Here is a 22,019-nt window from a genome sequence, read left to right as displayed (position 1 = left end):
TTGAAAAGAAGATGCTTTGGCTCCAGAGCAATATGAGAAAATGTACAATCCATTTGATCTGCTTCAGATGCCACAACCATCTGCAACTGCACGTGGCAAACACACATTTCTGAGCTTTGCAGGCACATATGATTACGAAGAGCTTTGAATACTTTTAGTAAAATAGATAAACCTTTGGTATGCTCTTTTTGTTGTTTACTTATCTCTCAGCAGCATTCTGTGGAAAGATCTCCTCCTGGAAGGCTCTGCTGAGCCTTTCAGTGCAGAAGACACTGTGTACAGAAGTGCCTGAGAAGCAGCCAACATGAACAACAACGGCTGGCACCAGGAAAGGGTCACAGATGCTCCTGTGAACATGCTGTTGTGCAGTACGTCCACCCAGCGTAGGCGCCAGCCGCTGCTGTACTAAAGCCACGATCGCCATCTGCCGTTGTACATCCGACCTGAACGAAGGACTAAGGTGTAGAAGTCCCGTGGGAGCCCCCATCTCCCACCCGCCCACCAGTGACTCGCATGGGCCTTCATTTCTCAACCTCAACTTTGTCATCGCTAACGTTGCTCTCAATTCTTTTTGCCTATTTATTTCTTTGCTCTCAGGTGGAAAGAACAAACTCCTGGTACCGGTCATAGGAGCTGGCGTACGACGAGCAGCCGGCAGTGACACTGCACTACATCCTTCTGGGGATGAGGACGGAGAGGGACTCCTGGGCAAAGTAACCCTGCAGCCAGCACATACGTGTATATCTTTGGATGTACATGTGTGCGCTCACAGCTGTTCACTAGTGCTAACTATTGCTTTCTATGCACCTGAAATACCATTTTCTCAGAGTTTATATTCCATGTGAATGCTTAGTCTCTTAGTTGGGAGCTCATATGAAATGCAGACAGGGGGTTTGGTTCAGAGTAGTTTCTAGGGCAGAGAGCTCGCCAGCACTGAATGATGGGTCTGCTGGAAACGGCTCACTGAATTGGGGCAGGTGTCTCTCAGTCCGGGTTTTCTTATCTGGGTTGCTCTCCCCAGAGGCTCACGTTTCTCCAGCAATCCAAATCACTCTAATCCCGTGATGGAGGAAAGCCCCTACTGCTTTACACTCTGTCTTACATGTGTTGTTTAAAATTTCTATCATATCTGGGACTAGGGTTGCTGTGCAATGTTTAAATACTGCTTTTTCACATTTACTGTGATGGTGGGTTTTTTCATTGCCTTCTTTTCAGCAACTGTGGAAAGGATTCTTATCAAATTCTTATAAAACAATCCTTTCTTTGCATCTTATTTTCATGATTCTTATTAATATATTGCTTGCTTAAATAGTTCAACCTACTGTCTATATATCCTTATACCACATATTATAGAGGGATTTTTTTGTCTATTTCCCATATACTTATCTTTCTGGCACTTTCATGATACTTTAGCTAACTAAACTATTGAATAAGCTAAACATCTAAATTAAATATGTTTGGTTTGGTTTTTTCCATTCTTAATCTTCTTTCTTCTGTGATTAAGAGAACGCTTTGCAAATACAGCTATTCCACCAGCTGGTGTTATTCAGTATCATTATCCTCACTTCCTGGCAGACCTACTTTTTGCTCATGTTGTGCTTTTTTTTTTTTTCATGATGTTTGTATTTTTATCACATGATAGGTGAGCCACAGGGCCCAGTTCTTCACCCTTGTAATACAGTTCACCCGTTGACTTGAGGGTGCACCAAATACTCACAGGCAGTCACGGAGCGCTACCCAGCTCACTGCTTGGTGGACTGCAAATGTGTTTGTTGGCACTTACCTCTGCACCAGAAAGTTTCATAGCTTTAGTTTAAGGCATGAAGCTGAAAATTGTCCTGAAAAATCCAAGGCAGTTACTTGAAATCACTTTTAAAGACTGGGGAAGTTTATTTCTTGGCATCTTAAGTTTTTTTCTGTCCCCAGCGTACAGCAATGTAAAAGTGGTATTTTGTCATTGCTCTGGATTTGAAATATATGCATTTTGGATGACTGATAATTTTAGATCACACACAGAGGAATTCATATGCTCTGAATTTAGTTTGTCTAGTTTGCATTCCTGTGTTAGAAAGCTGTACCCCTTCCATGACCAGCTGAACCATTAAACAATTTGCTGCTCTAGTTAAACCTCTCCCTCCGTTGACGCATTTAAGTACCTGGAAAAGAAATTAGTATCAGTGAGATTACTTTGTGTAAAATAAATCACGTCAAACAAGCTCATTTCCAACTCTGATTAGGTAACTGCTCCTGCGTATAGCAGAAAAGCCACAGATGCCAAATATCTTGGTTTTAGAAAGACTTCTAACAGTCTCACACGACCATCTGTCTCACAAGCAAGTCACAGAAAAACACAAATGGATGAGTACACAACTGGGTGTAAACTAGACGCAGAGAATATTTAGCAAGAATACGTTGTTAACTTGGCTGGATACATCAAGCAGAATTCTGCAGGAGTATCTCCATAGCACCAATTTGATATTTTCTTTAAATAATTTGGATGGCAGAACAGGCATCCTGCTTACCAAAGCCACTGGCTGGGAGGGACAGGAAGTGTCGGAGGCTAGGGCTAGGATCTCCATGAACTTGGCAAATTACAGTCAGGGGAAAGAAAGTGATTTAAAGGACATGCTTTCACTCTCTGCAGAATTACCAACATCACAAAAGCAGGTTGTGGATTTACTGGTCTGATAGCATCACTGTATAAACAGACTTGGTGGTTAGTGTGGGTCACAAACCAAACAGGAGTCAGCCACGCCACTACAAAAAGGCAAATAGCACCAGGAGCTATATAAAAAGGAATATTGTTTGTCAGGCAAAGGAAGCTATTCTTCTGTTATGCTTGGGGCTAGTAAATCTTCAGCTGCAGTATTGTATTCTGCTTTGGCTAGAATAGAGGATTAGAGGTTTTATGAGGAAACATTGGAGGAACTGGGAGTGGTTTGTCCTAGAGAAAGGGGAGATCCAGTAGGGGCGTCCTAAATATCTGCACTGTAATTGGGGGGCAGGGGGGGAGGGCAGTAAACGCATCTCTTCTGCTGAAAAGGCTCGGTGAGCAACAGAGATCTGGGTTAGATGTTAGAAATAGCTTTCTCATGGTACAGATAAAAAAACAGCAGGAGAGATTACTATCAGGTATGACAGCCTTGGGGTTTGGGTTTTCAGGCACAGATTGGACAAGTATCTATCAGAAATTACCTAAATATAATTGATCCTGCTTTTTTGGGTGGGAAGAAGGAGACAATTCCCATCCCTGTTTTTCTGATATTCCTGTTTGGAGCCAAAAGTCATAATTTAGACACCTAGGTTAGATGTCTAAATTATACATTGTCAATACCAGCTAATTATCATCCCAAGACTCTTGTTTTTCACTTCTGTTTAATATATCATTAGGAAAAAAATTTTAGTGGTTAGTAATTCAAATCAGAAGCAGCTATAAAGTAGGCTGGCACCACACTACGCAAACTTATTTGTTCAAACCTGTGTTTTCCAAGTCCTACACTTCTTTTGAGCACATGCTGCCAGCTCTGCTAATGTCTAAACAACTTATGATCCTGTCTGTTGGACATTTGGATGATCCAGTTCATTTAATAAAGGCCATACTGGAACACCCATTTAACTTACTGCAGAAAGGATGCTGGATGAAAAGGGGAAAGGAAAACTCACACAAATATTACTCATTCAGAAAATGCTAAAACTCAGGCTCTGAACAGCCTTTGATATTTGACCTCTGCAGATGGCCTGTAATTAAGACTCTAATCCTTTAAACACTCAAACACACTTAACTTAAAGTTAATAGGATTAGTCACATGCCTGAAGTGTGCGTGGCTGGAGCAACAAACTGTTGCTGAGTACAGCTGATTAAAAACTTGCAATAAAGCCACTTTCTGGTGGAATATTGTCTTATATTTTCTAAGTCTTTTCTAAACACTTCTAGTCCCAAGTAATTTCCTAATGTGAAGATATTTAATAAAAATAAAGCTTGCTTAAAAAGTTGTACCCAAAAAGAATTAGTTGATCTTAACTTTTTCAGAGGCAGAAATTGCAGGTTCTTGGGAGATTTGAGAGGAGTTATTTTGGTTTTCTGGAAGATGTAGGTTTAAATTCACTGCCTTTTACAATTCTTTCAAGCAACTTTAAGATTAAACATGCACAGTATCAGACAGATCAAAGCGTTACAAAAAGAGGAAGAAACATTTTCTATCTTGGTTTTTATTTAACAGAAATATCAGTTTGGCTTAAAGGCACAAAAGTTGTTTCTTCCCTCGTCGCTGACAGACTGACTGTACTTGGGATTCCTGGCAAGCTTAGTCTGTATCAGTTCACCACATTGTCAATGTATGAAAAGATTATGAAGAGTGAACACAATTTGGGAAGTGATTCAAGATACAGGGAGGACAGAGCTGTAGGCACACACGTCACAGAGGTTCCCATTTGTTGTTGCACATCTGCCAGAAAAAGAGACTGGCCCACACCAAGGCATTGTGCTGACGTGTAACATCTGGGTCTAAGTGCCACGGGTGCAATCTCACCCAGCAGCTCAGTGTCGTTTGCTATTGCCCTATAAAATGCCTGCAGCACACATTTACACAGTGCTACTATTTCTCCCGTTGGCTCTAACAGAGACATAAATCCCCTCTGCTGAAGGACATGTAATACCACAGTATTGTCATACAGAGGAAAAGGTAACGTTCTAAAAAGTGGCATGCAACAAACCACTGCAATGCCATCATCCCTTGCCCTGGTCGTCACTCCTCTTTTAGATGCAGGGAGAGATTTTCTCCACTCATCTTCGGGATTGCAGTCAGCAGAATAAAGACTGCATTCAGCCAAGCATTCCTGCCAACTCTTAACACGGACCAAGGTAAGCAAACATAAAAGCCAAAGAGCAACAATCATTGCTCTGTCAATACTGTTGTTGCTATACAGGAATCTGAGTCATACTAAAAGGCGTCTCAAGAAAATGAGCAGTGGAGATACAAGAAATTCAAGATGGAGCAGGGAAATTCTGATTAAAGAAGCACCACAGCAGCAATGGGGTGACAGATGAGACTACCAGAAAATGGCATCATATCCTTCTTGACAGTACCACAGGGGGTAACAGAATGCCAAAAATGAGAGAAAAATTGATGAACCACTCGCTGCCTGTGAAGAGAGACTGACTAGAAAGTCTTAAAATTAAAAAATACTTAAACTGCAAATTTAAAGAAAGTAGTAACATAAAGAGGGCAGAAACCAGAAGAGGTGATCTAGGTCTGAGTCAGAAGTAAAAAGTCAGTGCAGTGTCTTACAGAGATGAGAATTAAAAGGGGAAAAGAAAGATCAAGTTCTTACAGGACAAGGCCCAAGACAAAGCAGCGGGAGGTCAAGAGGAGCGTCTGCTCTGCACAGAGGCACACAGGGATACCAGAGCAAGCATTACAGAAACAACTTCAGGTCTCTTGTAGTTCAAGAACTACAAATGCCCTGTGAGTTAACCAGTGCAGTGCCTCAAATAAATTGTCCTGTTCCTCCCCTCAATTAGGGCCACAATGGGTGTCTTTACACCAGGCTGCAACGTGGCTTATAGCTACACCCAGAAAGGAATTTCATATAGGGAAAAAATAAAGTAAGGGCAGTGCAGAGGCAAAGGGAGACTGGAAAAGGCAGGAACCTGGAGGAACTGAAAGTGAAGAGTGGTCAAGTAATATCAATGTTAAAGAGGAATTTATGTTAAAGAAGGGTAAAATGAAGAGGGGAGAAAAAAAAAGCTTCCTTTCAGTGCCCAGGTTTCTACAAGCAGCAGTGTGGAGCAGAGGAATTTTTGTCAGATGAATCTCTGATAACAGTAATAGGAAAAGAGCTGGCAACCAAAGCAAGGGAAGAGTCTTCAGTCAGCTGGCGTTCTTGCACAATTTTCCGGGTTGTCAGAGACTTGGAAAAATATTTGAACACACACACACAAACACAGAGCGTTTTGTTTGGCCGTTCTGAAGGTCAGTATTGCTCCTGGGAGCCCCGTTTTATCAGGTGGTATTCACGCGGCCAGGACCGCACAGCTGCTGAAACTGTGACATTCCTAGAAGCCAGGCACCGTATTTCAAGCCTTGAGCAGCCAAGCAAGATCGCTGCAGAAATACATATTCCTCCTTCGTTGCAGGATTTCAGCTTGGCCGCCGTCCCCTCAGCAGCTGAGCTGGCGGTTGGAGCCGACCTCGCAGCGCTCACCGGGACCGCGAGGGACAGGGACAGGGGCAGGTGTCAGGGAACGCCTCGAGCAACCCCAAATAGCTTTTCCCCTTCAAAACCCCACAGATATCACCGTCACCTAAACATCAAGAACTGCTATTAAAAAAAAAAAAAAAGAGAAAAGAAAAGAAGTAGCAATTTGCTGACGCGTCTCTATGTCGAGGCCGGGAGGCCGATACGGTGTTTCTCCGGGCGAAACTGAGGCGCGCAACGGCGCAGCCGGGGGAACCCGAGGGGACAAAACCAAGCGCCAGCCCCACAGCGGCGCCAGCTGCTTGCGGAGGCTGTGGGCAGGGCGGGGGCGGCCCCGGCGGCCCTTATTAGGCCGCTCCCGCCATAGCCCCAGGCCCCGCGCTCCCCCGGGGCTCACGGAGAGGGGCCGCCGCCGCCGCCACGGCCGAGGCACGCTCCGCTCCTCTCCTCCATCCCCTGCCTTCCCCAACGGACGCGCTTCCTGAGGCGAGGCGCTCGTCACAGGGGAAGTGACGCGCGGGCAGTGTGACGCCGGCGCGAGGCGAGGTGATATAAACGGTAGGCGGCAGCGGCCGGAAGCGAGCGGAGCTGAGCGGGGAGGGCGGCGGGTGGGGGGGCAGGCGGCCGGCCGGTGTCGCCTCTGCCGGGCGCGGAGCATCAGGACGGCTGCCTCACCCCCCTCCTCCCCGAGCCAGCCATGGATTTCCACAATATTCTCATGATGGCCTCGGAGCAGCAAGGGTTGAACGCGGTGCCGGTGAGCTCGGGGTTGCTGGGACTGCTGAGGGGCGGGCGGGGGGGGGGGAGCAGAAGCGTGAGGCTGGGGCACCGTGACTGTTACAGCCGTTGGGGCGGCGGCGCCCCCGGTGGCCCCCGGGGGGGGGGGCGGTTCTTGGCGGCTCAGGGCTGGGCCGAGTTGTGCGGGGGCCCCGCGCTCCCCTCACGGGCGCGGAGGGTCGTGCTTGGGCCTCTGCCCCTCGCCTCGGTCCCCGCCTGGGAACCCGCCCGAGGAGGCCGGGCTACGGGCCTGGCTGGCACTCGCGGAGCCTGCCCGGCCGGCCCGAGGCCGGGCCTTTCACCTCGCCGTCCAGAGATACTCGCTTTTGGGGCTGGAGAAGCGTCTGTGTGCAGGGGGGTGAAGCGGGGCTCCTTCTGTCAACAGGTCTCGGCACGCTTGGAGCTGGGAAGGGGCAGTCGGGGTTTGCCCCTTCTGGCCGCCGAAAATACCGAGATCCTGAGAGCAAAAACGGTGGTGCAGGGGAAGGCAGTGGTTGTGGTTAAAATTCGGATAAGTCCTTTTGTTTGCTCTGAAAACAGAAGTCTGCCACGTTCTCAAATGCGGGTCGGAGACAAAGAATGACAAGTTTTGGATGAATGTGCTGCGTTGTCCAATACTTTTGTATCCATTGCTAAGGAACAGCCTACGACAACTATATGGGGATGATTGGTGAAAGGCATTTGGTTTATTATGGATATTATTCTGAAGTCTGTATTTCAGCAGCTTGTATTTTAACTCAAGCTATCAGCTTTATGTTGATTCAGTATGAAATAACCCACTTACTTGGCTGAATGAAGTCTGGCAGTAGGAAGGGCCCATGGCCTTTGGGTACGTCAGTATACTGGGTTTCATTCCTTTGGCAGGACCCAAATTATAAATCATGTATGCTTATTTGGATAAAAAATATTTTCTCTTTGGTAGCCACCAGCTAGGGAAACACTTTTCCTGTCTGTTCTTTAACCGAGTGCCAGAGTTCTATGATTAGCTTGCTTAAATCAGTGTAAATGAGAGAGGTAGCTGGTTTTAGTATAAACTATAGGAAAACCAGAAAAAGCGTAGTCTTTAGTCCTGATACTGCTGAAATGGAAACACTCAAGAATTTAGAGTATCTCAGTCTCTCTCTATTACTAGTAAAGCTTCGATAATGTTCACTAATATTGTGACCAGTTGATAATATAGACTAACCATATGGTGGATAAGTGTAATTCATCAGATTCCATCTTGTTTTAAAAATCTTATTAAATGTACTCTTTAATATTTAGCATGATTTAGTTTGTCTCTGACTCTACATAGAAATATGGCTTCTCACATAAATATGAAAATATCAAATCTATAAATACTTCAAGATATTTAAATGTCTATTTAATGACTCTCAAAACAAGCTGTTCCACTAAATTGTCATTGGGTTGTTGCAGTTCTTACTTCAGATGTTTAAAACATCTTTTTACCTTTTTAGTTTTCTCATGCAGCTTTAATGTACTGTACCACTACTTTTTGTCACAAATAGTTGTAAGTCATGATGATGAATTGATGAAATATCTGCCATGTTCTCTGTTGCAGATGTGATGGTGGAGGGAGGCAATCCTACTTGTGCAACGGATGAGGGTTTTGTTACTCTTTTTAGAAAAGACAAGATTAGGATTTGCTTACCTGATTAAGTCAGTGAGAGTACAATTCAATCCATAGCTGAAGTAGTTTGGTTTCCTGCCATTCTGGCATGTTAGTGGTGCAGCTTTTAACTGTGAAGTTGACCTTAGTCTCTGAGCAAAAGTGGAGCTGCACTTGGCACTGCTTGAGGTCATCTGCAGCTGTTATGCTTCAAAAGAGGGCCTATGGAGGTCTTCTGATCAGTGGACATCAAAGTATCTCCACTAGATTAAAGCTAGTACATAAAATATCTTCATATAAGAATATAATTAATCTTAAATATTTTTATGAAAAATACCATATGGACTAATTACAAAATTTACTGATATGGAAAGTTAACAGGTTTCCAGAAATGTTAGTTCCTGCATTAATCAGCATATCCCCTGAATTCCCCTTTGAGAAGTTTATTTTAAACTTTACAGTGCACTAAGCTAAATATTCCATGCCTATTGTAATGAAAAATAGAGGAACATGCACGAGTAGTATATACATCTCAAAAGTAGAAACTATAGAAAAACTCTAATTAAGAAATAGTATGGTCTTGTATAATGAAAGAGGGACCTGCATAAAATAGGTATTGCATCATGTCCCTGTAAAAACAGATCTGCTCGTTCATCTCCCTGTGGAAATCCAGATTCAAAAGGAACATTGCTGAAATCAGCCTTTCAGTGCCCTATTAGTTGCATCAGGTTTTGTTTCTAAATAAACCGCTACATATATGAACTAGTGTATAAGCTATTAATGATGTGCTGATAATATTATAGCAGTTGTTGAAAAGAGCCCCAGTTTTCTCACATAATGTTCCACAGGGGCTACAGTGTGGTGTGTATATATCTTGTTACATATGTTCATGTTAGCAGTTCATTAGATTTCCAATGTGATCTTGCTTTGATTAGCCATGATACCAGTTATAAGATTTAATGTTGATTTCAGTACGTTTTAAATACTTTCTATGTCACACTTCTTGCTGAAATTGGTATACTTTGTTGTGCTGCAAGTTTTGTGACTTAATGGATGTGGTGAAGCACTTGGAGATGTTTGTATGGCAGATATTCTTAAAAGTATGAAATTGTATTGCAGGTTTTTTAAAAAAACTGAGCATAGCTGGAACCAAGTAATTCTTTTATTTCACCTTGTTTCTATTGGCATTAATAATTTATTAGAAATTATCTCGTATAGCTCCCTACTCTTTTTAACTGAGAATGAATCTTTGGTGTACAGAACTTACAAAAAATCTGATTCAGAATAGTGTTTAACCACGAAGAGGTGACCAAAAACTGAAACAGCTTGTCATCCACGTCAGCACTTGCTGAAGTCTCATTTTAGGTCAGACTTATACATAGAGAGTATGAATCGTTACAAAATAGCCTCCAGTAAAGTTGACATACAAGTAGCCACCAGAAATTATTTGTGAAGTAAAACGGTAGCAAAATCCCATTTTTTTTCAGAGGATCCTGTGTGTTACAGAGCCTGCCCCTGAAATTGTAATCCACAAACTATTGAACGTTTGCCCATAGGCAAGAGAAGCCCTGCAAGAGCAAGAGGGAGAATGGCTGTGAAGTAGTGCTGTCTAGAATCAGACTCCTATTCAATTGGTGTGCATGCATTTATTATGCAGGAAAAACTAGTCTCAAAACAGGGCCTAGGAATGGTCTGTATTATATCAGCATCCACACGAGGAGAACTGCAAGATATGCAATGAAAAAAGTTGGCAAGGGGTGAGGAGGGCGCTTACTCTCAATGTGACTGAACTTAATAGTTAAGTTCCGGGTGCTTGCAAACACTGGCTAAAATGTGTAAAAACTTTTCATATTCCTCGTCTCTGTCTTTGCATAAGCAGATGAAAATAGGGAACACAATACCACTACATGAAGGAAAGCATAAAGTATACTTGTAAATACTTTTTTACTGTGTGAAGCAACATTTAACAGAAGAAACTTCTGCTTTTTTTTTTTTTTTTTTCAGCTAAATGGTTCAGCTTGGGTGTTGTGACAGCAGTTGCAAAATCTTAAAATTATTTTTGCTTTTTTAGGAGTAAAATATATGACCCTGTTAAATTGGTTTGGGGAGATGGAAACAGTATGAGCTGACAGTTAAAATACTCTTATCAGTAAAGCCATTCTCTTGGTGGGGCCTGTTAGAACCTGAAGAGAATCAAACAAGTTTAAGCATGGTTGGGTAACTACCATTTACTTTGTCATAACTAGATATTGATAGCGGTAGTTGAGAATGCATTACATGCATGTATTCTAAGAAAGTCTAACTGCAGAGTGAGCTGCTGGTAACCTCAGCATGGTGTCTGCAGAGTGGATAGTGCTAAGATTGTAGCAGAGGCTTTGGAAGTACAAGCAGAGCTCCCTGGGCAGTTAACACAAATGACCACTTACCAGTTTGGAAAGCTGCCTTTTGAGGAACCAGTATTAAGGTGAGTGACACAAACAAGGATGTATCTGTGGCTTAACTGGGTGAATGAACTATTAGTGATGTTATCAGAAAGTTATACCCTGAAGAATGTTTGGGGGAAGCAAGGACTTCCCATTGAAGAAGGCTACATGTCTTGATGAATGGTAAAGAACAGGAAAAGTAACATTGTACAGGGGTTGCAATTTACTAGTGAAAGACAAGTAAAAAAAAAAACTACCCCACCCTGTGAGAGCCTCGGTAAGTTGCTCATACTGGATAGCACAAGTGGAATTGTCTTTGCATTGTGTGTGCAAGCCCATAGCAAAAATAATTAGTTGCGCGGGTGCTCTAATTGAGAATCAGGTTTGGCAGAATTGCTCACTCATATCTTGCATTGCTACCCATATAGATATTGATCATTGTTAAAGGCAATGCTACTTCTGTTGCTTGTGTCTGGGTCTAGTATTTGGTCTAGACCTTTTGGGGCTTCATTTGGATGCCACAAAGCTTACAATAAGTTTATGAAATCTGTTTTACAGTCCAAGATTTGGCACATCAAAACAGCTGCAACTGTATCAGGATTGTGTGCCACGTTTTAAAGTTAGTGATTCAGGAGCAAAACCTTGGTTGCAAATTACACAGTTTAACTTGTGACCTGAAACTTGCCTGTTGGCCAAGGCTGGCTCCTAGTCACTGGCACTCTGCATTTAAGGGATGGATGTCTTATTTATATGTATATAAACTATATCAGATATATATATCTCACAAGTCAGTATGCATGTGTGTGAATGTCTAGGCACGTGCAGCCTGGTGAGGGTTTTTTTGGCATATCAATACCAATCTTTTGTAACTCATCTTTTTGTTTTGAGGTATACTTTTCAGAGAAAAATCTGCTGCTTTGTCAGTCATATAACCTTGTATGCTAGATAACCTACGAAACAGTTTATTCTGGCTGCAAGTGGAAAACAAATAAAATTCTGCACTATAATGGACTTTCCACCATGCTCTTAAAGTACCATTGGTCAGATTCAGGGAGAGCCAGTTATTGGGTAGGTAGTTATGGCAAGGTTTGCAGAGATGAAGGTAAAAAATGAGAAACCTCAGGAGAAATACTGCTCACTGGTAGGAAGACTTGTTATCTCTTGAGGGTAGACAGTTGAGACGCTTCCACAGCCTTTACTTTTTCCATTGGGTAAAGCAGTGCCCACTTTGTGTATTTCAGCAGTCTTCAGTTAGAGCTGACACTAGGCTCTACCCAGAGAGGAAATCAATGTTTACAACTTTAGTAGAGTGTTCTGCAAACCTGCTCTCTCCTAAAGGCTAAACATTTCTGTTTCTCTGTTTGATTTAACCAACTTGGCAATAGCTGTAAAAAGCCAGAATAGCACAGCTGCTGCTTGGATGATAAAATAGTGACATACCCTGGCTTATTTTGTCTGGTTTACCTGGAATCTGATGCATGTTCATTTGCACTGTAAGTAAAACACACTGTCAGTGCTTGTGGAACATGTGCATGGTTCAGTGCTTTTAAAAAGACTAAACTTAAGCTGGTTATTTTACACTATTTCTAAATGAAAGTGAACAAAACTTATCAACAATAGTAGTGATTCACAGTACAAAAATCGGGTATTCATTTATAAATTGTTTAGCTATGTTTTCAGTTGTTAATCAATATACCGATAGGAAGACTTAAGCTGCTTTACAAACCTGCTCCTGGATAGGACTGTTGGTTGTAGTGCAGCAAAACAAAGCCTGAAAACTGCTTCCCCATCACTTTAATTCTCTATAAGGCTTCCTAACAGGATAGATCAATCTACATTTGTCCCTGCTGTTTAGCAGTTTTGAAAGGTGCTTCTTAAGCCTAAAACTCTTTCAGAATCATAGAATCATTTAGGTTGGAAAATACCCTTAAGATGGAGTCCAACTGTATCCTCTGTTTTGAAAATACCCTGGTTTGTCTGTTTTTAAAAGTCTGTGTAGAAATTGAATAATTAAACCAAGTTTTGCCAAATTTGGTTACCAATGGCAAAACATGACATGTTTAACTTTGGGACTAAGCTATTTTACAGACATTATACTAATATAAGTATACTATGGAGTATCTCAAATTGTTTCTAAGGTACTAATTTGCTTCAGCCTTTTCCTGAAAGCATTTTCACTGGTAATGTGTGGATTGCTTTGCTTCTCTATCTCTTCCGATTTAGGTGGAGCATGCCAGATTACTTTGGGACACTGAGTCGTGGGCTACATTTGAGCAAAATTTGAGAGGCAGTACTGCATCATGGTTCAGGTTTCCTGAACTGTTAGGTATTGGAATACTTTTGGTGTGAACAACACAAAAGTTGGGGAGGAAAGGAGCTTCCCAGAAAAGAGAGGCCCAGCTCTGTCTATCTTCTTATCCTTTAAAGAGTCTTAGCTACGATGATAAACTCTAATGATTTCAGTTGTAAGTACTAAAAATTGTTCAGAGTTGGAACTTCTCTAAGTGATAAGGATTTACAAAATCAGTTCTGAGGTCGTGGTAAACTCTTGTGCAGAGGTGAATCTTGGTAAATGAGCTTGACTGTAGTAGGTCTTTAATGTGATGAGGCAACATATCAGGTTTTACTACAGCAGTGTACATGGATGGTCTATCTTTATAATTTTGTTTTAGTGAATTCAGAAATTACTAAAGGCAACTACAAATAGCTGTTATTGTAGCTGCCATTCTTGGAGCAAATTTTGGCTGCATTTTAGGTATTAGTCTCTGAACCTTGCTTCTTAATGCATGTATATACAATATAATGCATGGGTATATACAATATAATGTATTGAGGATCTATTCATGTGCTGCTGTTTCAATGAATTAGAACAAAGGCATCTATTTGGGTGATACTGAAATCTATAGGAAGTTATGCCACTAGCTTGCCTGATTATTGCTTCTAAACCATTTGGATGTAGGTATCTTTACCAACCATTTTAATTTTTTAGTTGTTTCACAAGGCTATATGAGGCTAGGAAGGGAATACTGACTTGTGTGGCTTTCTTATTAGTGATATTGTTTGTATTTGTGGCCATATTTCACAACTTTCTCATCTGAGGATCCTAACTTACCATGTGGAAAATCTCGGTTTAGGTTATAATCTATTGGCTTACTACTGAAATGCCAAAAAACCCCCAAACCTCTGAAACCTCAAATAGAGATGTTTTTCTTTTTTTCTAAATGTAGTATTCTGCTTTCCATCTGCTTCTGGGTTTAACTGGTTTCTATTGTATTTATCTTTCTCTGTCCTTTTTGTTGCTTTATCTTCTTCAGTCTCTTTTTGGGAAGAAGACATTAGAAGTCTTTGTTTCTTTCTATTTTATCATTCTAAAGCCCAATCTGATAATTGGCACATTTATGAAAGGTAATGTCTGAACAGGTGTAGCACACTACTTCATTATAGATCCCAGTAAGAAACATACTCGCACTCTTAACGTATCAATTAAAATAACATTTATTGGAGATAATAGGAGAAGGAAAAATGGGGATAGCACAGATGACTTTACCTCTGTTCGACTACTAGAACCCTGAGTTGTACAGCACTGGGCAGACATTTAGGCATGGCAAGCTGTGCAAAACCTCTCTGTGGTGAGGATCACCAGCACTGTAGTCTTTAAAGCTTTTATAGGATGTTCTTAGAAGTAAAATGCTCTATCCTTTCTACTGCCAAGCAAAAGGATATTATATGAAAACGTGCTGCTTTGCTTCAAGATGAGTGCAAGCGGTGTAATTGCCAGGTGCCAAGTGGGGGCTGCATATTCTGTGACAATTAGTCTGCTGAGTTCATCCAGTGATCTCAAGTGATAATTATAGTAGAGTGCAGGCCTGTGCGTATTCAGGTCAGCTGGTACGTGGATCACTAACTCATTGATGTACACTAGTCTTCTGTTTAAGATCATTACAGCAGGAACTAAAATCAGTATCGCTGGTTTTAGATCAACATACTAATTATGCTTCTGAAGCCACTTCCAACTTTTTGGAGTAATTCCATTTTTTGAGTTGATTTATTTATTTTCATTGAATAAAATAACCTGAAACTGCAATGAGTGTCCACTGACACTGAAAGCTGAAAGCCCTAATGAACCTTTAAACCTGCATTCTGGAATTGAACAGACTGTAGCAGCTTGGGCTGTAGTATGCTTTTGTTTCCTGCTTGATCAAAGACTAAGGATAAACTGAAATATTTTTTTCATTACTGATGCAGCTGTTGCATTCCTTCTCAGTCTAGTGCATTTTACTCATTTCTCTTGGGTTTCCTACCTGTCTTAGCTTTCCAAAGTAAACCAGGAGTACAGTCTTGTTGAGATGAGTGGAATGCACCTCGCTGAAGAGAGGAGCAGCAATATATATTTTATTGAGATAAAATAATAATTTGACAGAGTTCAATAAGTTGATGGAATTTAACATTAACAAAGTTTTAGCCATGGTTTGACAAGGTTCAATAAGTTTGGCAAGAGTCACCTTATTTAAGCACTGTATGGAAGAAACATACAAAGGAAAATTGAGTTAGAATTGAGTTAGAATGATTCACATAGAGACCAGAGTTGCAAAGAGTAAGGACATTCCTGTTGAGTCACGAGGTTCAGAGCGGACTCCCTTGCTTTCTGAACTCCTTTTGGAGCCTAGGTGTGGCTGGATCCAATCTTAGTCTTGGTCAATGGTTTATGTCTAATGGAATTATCCGTACAATATTTATAATAATACTGAGTAGCTACATGGATTAGTAATGTTTCATTATATTAATTCAGCATGCTATCAGTCACTTAGCAAGGATCTGTTGCGGGTAAGGGATCTCTCTGCCTTGGGTAAGGAAGGATCTCATAGTCTCAGGTAAGGAATCTCTAACCTTGCAAGGTGCCCCTGCTGAAGGGGAGAGTCACCTGGCATGCAGTCCAGCTGCAATTCAGGGAGAGCCCAAACTGGGACCATCCTGATGGTAATATTTATAGGGTGAAGTAGTTAGCTGCTAGTCAATAGTATAGACAAGATAAACGTCTTCATTTTAGCTCTGGCATATTGTTCTGTACTTTGGTTATCTGGCACTTTTGGGTTTCGAAAACACCTTTCAAAATATTTTTCAAGACACCTTCACTCCCTTGTACGTGAGCCAGGGGCTTTCTAGCTCTCAAGTTCACCACAAGGATGTGAGGCCTGTTGCTCCTTAGTCTGAACCAAAGTACAGCTAGGAGTCAGATGTATCTATCACAACTCTCAGCTTCAGTGGGAATTCATTGTTTATTCTGTACCATCTCTACGGTTAAAGTCAAGTACATGACTGTTATGCAACTCCTCAGTTTTAAAAACTGTAAGATTTTTACATTTCCTAACTTTTCTGATGTATTTCTCTGTTCTTTGCAGAAAAGGTACAGTTTGGCTGTTGGTCCTCCCAAAAAGGTTCCAAAAGTCAAGGGTGTAGAGTCTGCAGCAGTGCAAGCATTTCTCAGACGGCAAGAAGAAGAAAAAAGAAAAAAAGGTAACAGCCCAAAATATTTTCTGTGGGAGACTTTCATTGACTCTTTGAGACTTTGTCACCTTATTCAAAGTTTTGCAAATATAGCTACACATCTGTTTCTGGAATTTATGCACATAACCGATGCTGAGGGAAGGTCAGGACTAAGTAAGGACTAGGAACGTTTGCATGCTTTCCTAAGGAGTTAAATATTTATCAGCTACACTAGCATTTACTGTTGGAGATCGAGAAGTAGTTGCAGTGAAGAGATATTGCAAGAAACCATCCGGACTTCTGGTAACCTAACTTTGAAAAGCTTTATCTGGGTGAAAAAATGGTAAGAGTTCCTGTTGTTTTGTCTTAATCTAGTTTATCAATACAGTCTGAATTTTATGGTATGACAGAGGTTTTGCTTGAGCCACAGTTTTTCCACTGTATTATATTTCCTTTAATCTATAGAATAAACTAATACTGCATTGCTTCTGATGTTAATGTTTTGTTTAAGATAACCAAATCCAATGGACTGGATGGCCCAAGGTATTCCTCCTGTCCTGGACTAGTCATGAGCCTGCCTCTTATCCCTGCTGCCAGATCCAACCAGAAGCAAGACTGAGCATGAATTCCACATAGGCATGCATGCACTCACACTCTGTACAGTCATGCCCTTGACAGTAGAATAAGGGGCAGGGGATGGTACCTTTACTGGTACCCACAGCATGAGTATTCCTAGAAAATTTATCAGACTTGTTGCTTTTCCTGAGTCTTTCTGGTATTTGGCCCCCACTCCCTTGGTCTCTCCAGTATCTGGCATTCAGACCTCTCATCTTATTCACCAGCTAGTTCAGCCTGAATTTTGTCAACAGATCGCAGAGAGCGTACTTAAGCAGAAAATTGCTAAAAACAGTTCAGTAGGAATATAGGACAAACTGTGGAGATAAGGCACAGTGCTCTACCAGCCAAATGAAGTGACCAGCAGCTTGCTTATCTGTGGCTGGTTGCTTCTGTCTCTCCCCTATGCCCCTCTACACACACACTCAGCCTGTTTTCCAGTTCTCATCCCCTCCAATACTCTTTGATTCCCTCCCTTTCCTCATCTTCCCTTAAACATCTGATAGTAAATTCTGTGCAGTCTCAAAATTACCTTGATCAGGCTCAGAACTCCTTCTGCTACCCAGAGATCCCACAAGTCCTGTACCTCCTCACACAGTAATTCTCCTTAGTTCGCATAGTGTTCTGGAGAGCTGCTTCGGTTGAATCACCTTAGCGTGTTTTGCAATAGCAGCATTTGACTTAATTGTTCACCTTTCTTTGTAGAGTTGCTGATTCAGGTGGGTTAGCTTGCCCTGTTGGCAGACTGCTGATCACTTTCTGGTCTATATTGAATAGCTGTTAGCCAGATATCCTTAAACTATTGTCCTAAATCGTTTATCAGGTTTGAAGAAATTGAAATAAAAAGTAGTGCTTTTGCATAACTTTCTCCTGTTTGGGTTTTTTACAGCACTGGAAGAAAGAAGAAAGAAAGAACAACTCTTGGCTAGACGTATTGAACTGAAACATGACAGAAAGGCAAGAGCTATGGCCTCACGAACAAAGGATAATTTTTATGGCTATAATGGCATTCCTGTTGAAGAGAAGCCTAAAAAGAAGAGGGCTTGTGAGAATGTCACTCAGGCCCCAGAGGCTGAGTATGCAACAGAAGATGAAGCTGAGCAACACGAATACAGTCAGACTGAATCTGAGCATGAGCAAGAGGAATACGAAGAGAAACCATCCAAAGTTGCAGTGAAACCAAAGGCACCTCCCAAAAGTGCACCAGCACCTCTGAACTTTGCAGAGCTCTTAAGGCTTGCTGAAAAAAAACAGTATGAACCAGTGGAAATAAAAACAGTGAAAAAGGTAGAAGAGAGACCCAGAACAGCAGAAGAATTGAGAGAGAGAGAGTATTTGGGACGCAAAAACAAGAGAATAGAAATGCATAAGAAGAGTGAGAAGGAGATTAAGAATACAGGGATATCCAGTTCTTCCAAAAAAGTGACTTCTCAGAAAGAATCTTTACATGCAAAACTTAAAAGCTCAGTAGATAAACATTCCACACCAAAAGGCAGTCTGTCGTCTTCTATGAGTGGTACTGATAAGAAATCCAAAGCACCAGCATTGACTGAAAAACCCTCACGGTCATTATCTTCCTCCAGATTTGGTCAAATGGAAAAAAACTCACAAAATGGCTCCTTAAAAAACTCTACCGGTAGCAGTCATAGTAAATTACCTGTCAATAGTATTGGAAAGTCTGGCTCAAGCTCTCATGTGCCACCCTCAAAACCAGCGTCCAATGGGGCTCAGAGGCTACCATCTGCTAAAGAATCCAGCCTGAAAAAGTCTGCCCCCACAAAATCAGGAAATGCTGCAGCCCTTCAGCGTGGAATCAATTCCAATGCAAAACGGTCAGGCAGCAGCTTAGGAAAAGGAGGACCTGGACATCCAGGTGGTGGTTCAAGTGCAGGACCTGGGCGATTGAGTAATTCTGGCATGGGACCTGGAAGGCCAAGCAGCAGCTCAGCTGCAGGACCTGGAAGGCCAGGCAGCGGCTCAAGCCTGGGACCTGGGCAACTGGGTGGGGGCTCAGGCATGGGACCTGGAAGGCCAGCTGGCAGCTCTAGCATGGGACTTGGGCGACCAGGCAGCAGCTCTAGCATGGGACTTGGGCGACCAGGCAGCAGCTTGGGCACTGGACCAGGAAGGCCAGCCATCAGCACAAACACAGGACCTGGGCGACCAGGGAACAGCACAGGCACAGGACCAGGAAGGCCAGGAATTGGCCCGAGCACTGGACCTGGGCGACCAGGCAGCAGCTTGGGAACAGGACCAGGAAGGCCAGGAATTGGTCCAAGCACAGGAGCCAAGCGACCAGGCAGCAGCTTGGGACCAGGACCAGGAAGGCCAGGCAGCAGCCCAAGTGCAGGACCTGGGCGACCAGGCAGTGGCTTGGCCACAACTGTAAAACCGAAGTGTACTGTTGTATCGGAAACTATTTCTTCTAAAAACCTAGTCACGAGACCTAGCAATGGACAGATAAATGGAATGAGATCTTTTCAAGGGCATAGACCTGTATTTCATCCACAAGGTATAAATAACTTTTTCACTTGGAGTAAATTTTTTCACTTGGTTATTGTTTTTAACTTTTGTATATGCCTGAGTTGAGGTCACTGAGGGTCTTTGACAATTACAGATGCAATTAGGGAGCCTTGGACAAAATACCGTATTTGCCTTTTAAAGAATGCACTTTAAATGCTTTTTACTACTTTGCAACTTTTTCTTTACTTTCACCTTTGCTCATATTCCTTGAAATACAGACCTGGGCTGTGAAGTATTACATGAAAGAAAACTGAGCAGCCTGTGATGGATGTTGCTGTATGAATGCTATTAGAAGGAAAAGAACTGAAGGATTTACTTCAAGCATGATTAAGCAATGCAGAGTCTTCAAAATTTCCTAGTGTCTTAAATAACAGATGCTTAAAGTGGTACATGAAAATTAAAACCACGCAGCAAACCTGTGACTGATATTTAAGTGTTTTGGCAAATTCACCTTATCAGTAAGCAAGCAGTTCTAAAAATTTATTTCTGAACAGAAACAAACAGCATGGACTCCAGCAAATAAGTACTTAGAAAACCCTGAACAAGAACATAGACTTCTGTCTGGTAGTTTCCTCAGAGTGCAGTCAGTGATACTGATATGTAATCTTTTACAGCACAACTTAGAGGAAGTATTTCCTTTGAGTTTCTGAGAATTGCTAGTTAACCTGCAGCAGAAGTTTTTCACCTTGAAGCCTGGAGCTGTAAAATGGCTGTGCCCAAGGTACAGCAAGGAGAAGTACTGTTAAATTAATGTTATATTAATGTTATTAATTAATTGATTTTTTTTTCCCACTCCCCTGTCATTTAGGTCTTGGAAGACCACCTATTAGTTACAAGAGACAAATAGAAGATGATGATGATGATGAATATGACTCTGAAATGGAAGACTTCATTGAAGATGAAGGGGAACCCCAAGAAGAAATATCAAAACATATTCGGGAAATATTTGGCTATGACCGGAAAAGGTAAGAAAAAAGTCAATTTTAAGATATTGCAGAGCAAACAACAGAAATTAATATAGTTCAAATAAAAATGGTTTAGAGATAAGGGAAGTGCTGGTATCCAGAAATGGTTTTGCATTGCAGAAATTCAACAAGCATTAGAGTTCCTTCTTTGTGGAAGGGACCTTGAATTTTCATACTGCCTGCCATGCTCTTCCGGGGAGCAATAAAATTTGATGCAATAGGACACAGTTGGAAAACACCACAGCTTCTTCAATGTCTCACTTGTATAATCGATGGCAACTCTTTCCTATTACTGGATGTTAAAATGCTTTCTATAGCAGTCTGCAGTATTTCAGAATTCATAAATGTAACTGCCTGAATATGAACAGCTAAATGTAATAACGTTAGCTGTTCTGCAAGGGGATCTAACTTGGTATGACTAGGAGCTGCTGGAAAATGAAGGCTCTTATTTCACTTTTTAAGTACTTCCATCTTGTCTGACAATAAGGCATAAGAAAGCAAGCATTTTAAAGGCTTGTAACTTAGATTCTTTCAAAACATTAAAATCTGTGTATAGCAAGGTAATTATTCTTTCTAAGAAGGAACAGGAATTCATAACTGTATGCTATGTTTTTTAGTGTGCTGAAAACTATTATTTAATTTCCAGATACAAAGATGAAAGTGATTATGCCTTACGTTATATGGAGAGCAGCTGGAGAGAGCAACAGAAAGAAGAAGCTAGGAGGTACGCACGGATTTACACTCAGATAAAGTGGGAAGTTTTATTGCTCAAGTCATGGGGCTAAGTTAGAGTTGTTGTTTACTGCTTTTTATAGCAGGAGTAAATAAGCCTTACCATTTTTTATAAGAGAGCTCAGGTGAAGATGAAACTCAGCCAGCCAGTGGTGGGTACAGTAAATAAATATTTTGTTCATTCTCATGCATCACAAACTTTGATTGTTAAAAAAAAAACCCCAAACAACCCAAACCAAAACCAACTTACGCCCAAAAATCTTTTTAAAAATAATATTTAATAATAATATTTTTAAATTTCAGTTTAAATGCTAAACCCTTCATTTTGTCCCAAACATTACAATATTCTGCTAGTTTGAGGACTGGAAGGAGATTTATTTGTCTTTATATACACGTGTTTGTGTATATTTCTATGTATGTACTCTGACAAACTTCTGTAGTTGGTGATTTCAAATATGAAGATTATATTTTCATATTGGTTTTGACCATTGATTTTGGCCTCTAGACCTGCACAATTCTTATGTTGCTATTATGAAACCTGGTGTTCATAAACTTATTTTCTTCTTGGTTTTAATGGCTGGTGGAACAAGCTTTGTGAAAGTTGTAAGTTTTTATAGATAATGGAAAATATTGGAATATACTGAGTTACCAAATTTTTTATACTGAATTTTTTATATTGTATTCAGAAGATGC

The 22,019-nt window shown here is 41.4% G+C and overlaps 1 protein-coding gene across 3 annotated transcripts in view; it reads left to right on the top strand.

Annotated features, from left to right (window-relative positions):
* The first annotated feature begins 6,768 nt into the window (after window positions 1-6,768).
* Window positions 6,769-22,019, top strand: part of SPTY2D1 (SPT2 chromatin protein domain containing 1) — a 29,267-nt gene continuing 14,016 nt past the window's right edge. For all 3 annotated transcript variants that reach the window (XM_054828701.1, XM_054828700.1, XM_054828699.1), the window contains exons 1-5: window positions 6,769-6,955; window positions 16,407-16,521; window positions 17,996-19,618; window positions 20,438-20,594; window positions 21,241-21,318. In XM_054828701.1, coding sequence (XP_054684676.1) covers window positions 6,896-6,955; window positions 16,407-16,521; window positions 17,996-19,618; window positions 20,438-20,594; window positions 21,241-21,318 — 2,033 coding nt within the window. In that variant the 5' untranslated portion in view covers window positions 6,769-6,895. The remainder of the gene's footprint in view (window positions 6,956-16,406; window positions 16,522-17,995; window positions 19,619-20,437; window positions 20,595-21,240; window positions 21,319-22,019) is intronic.

Source organism: Grus americana, chromosome 5 (genome assembly GCF_028858705.1).
Source record: "Grus americana isolate bGruAme1 chromosome 5, bGruAme1.mat, whole genome shotgun sequence".
Taxonomy (NCBI): domain Eukaryota; kingdom Metazoa; phylum Chordata; class Aves; order Gruiformes; family Gruidae; genus Grus; species Grus americana.
The sequence above is the reverse complement of the archived record's forward strand: the minus strand, read 5'-3'. Positions and strand labels throughout refer to the sequence as shown.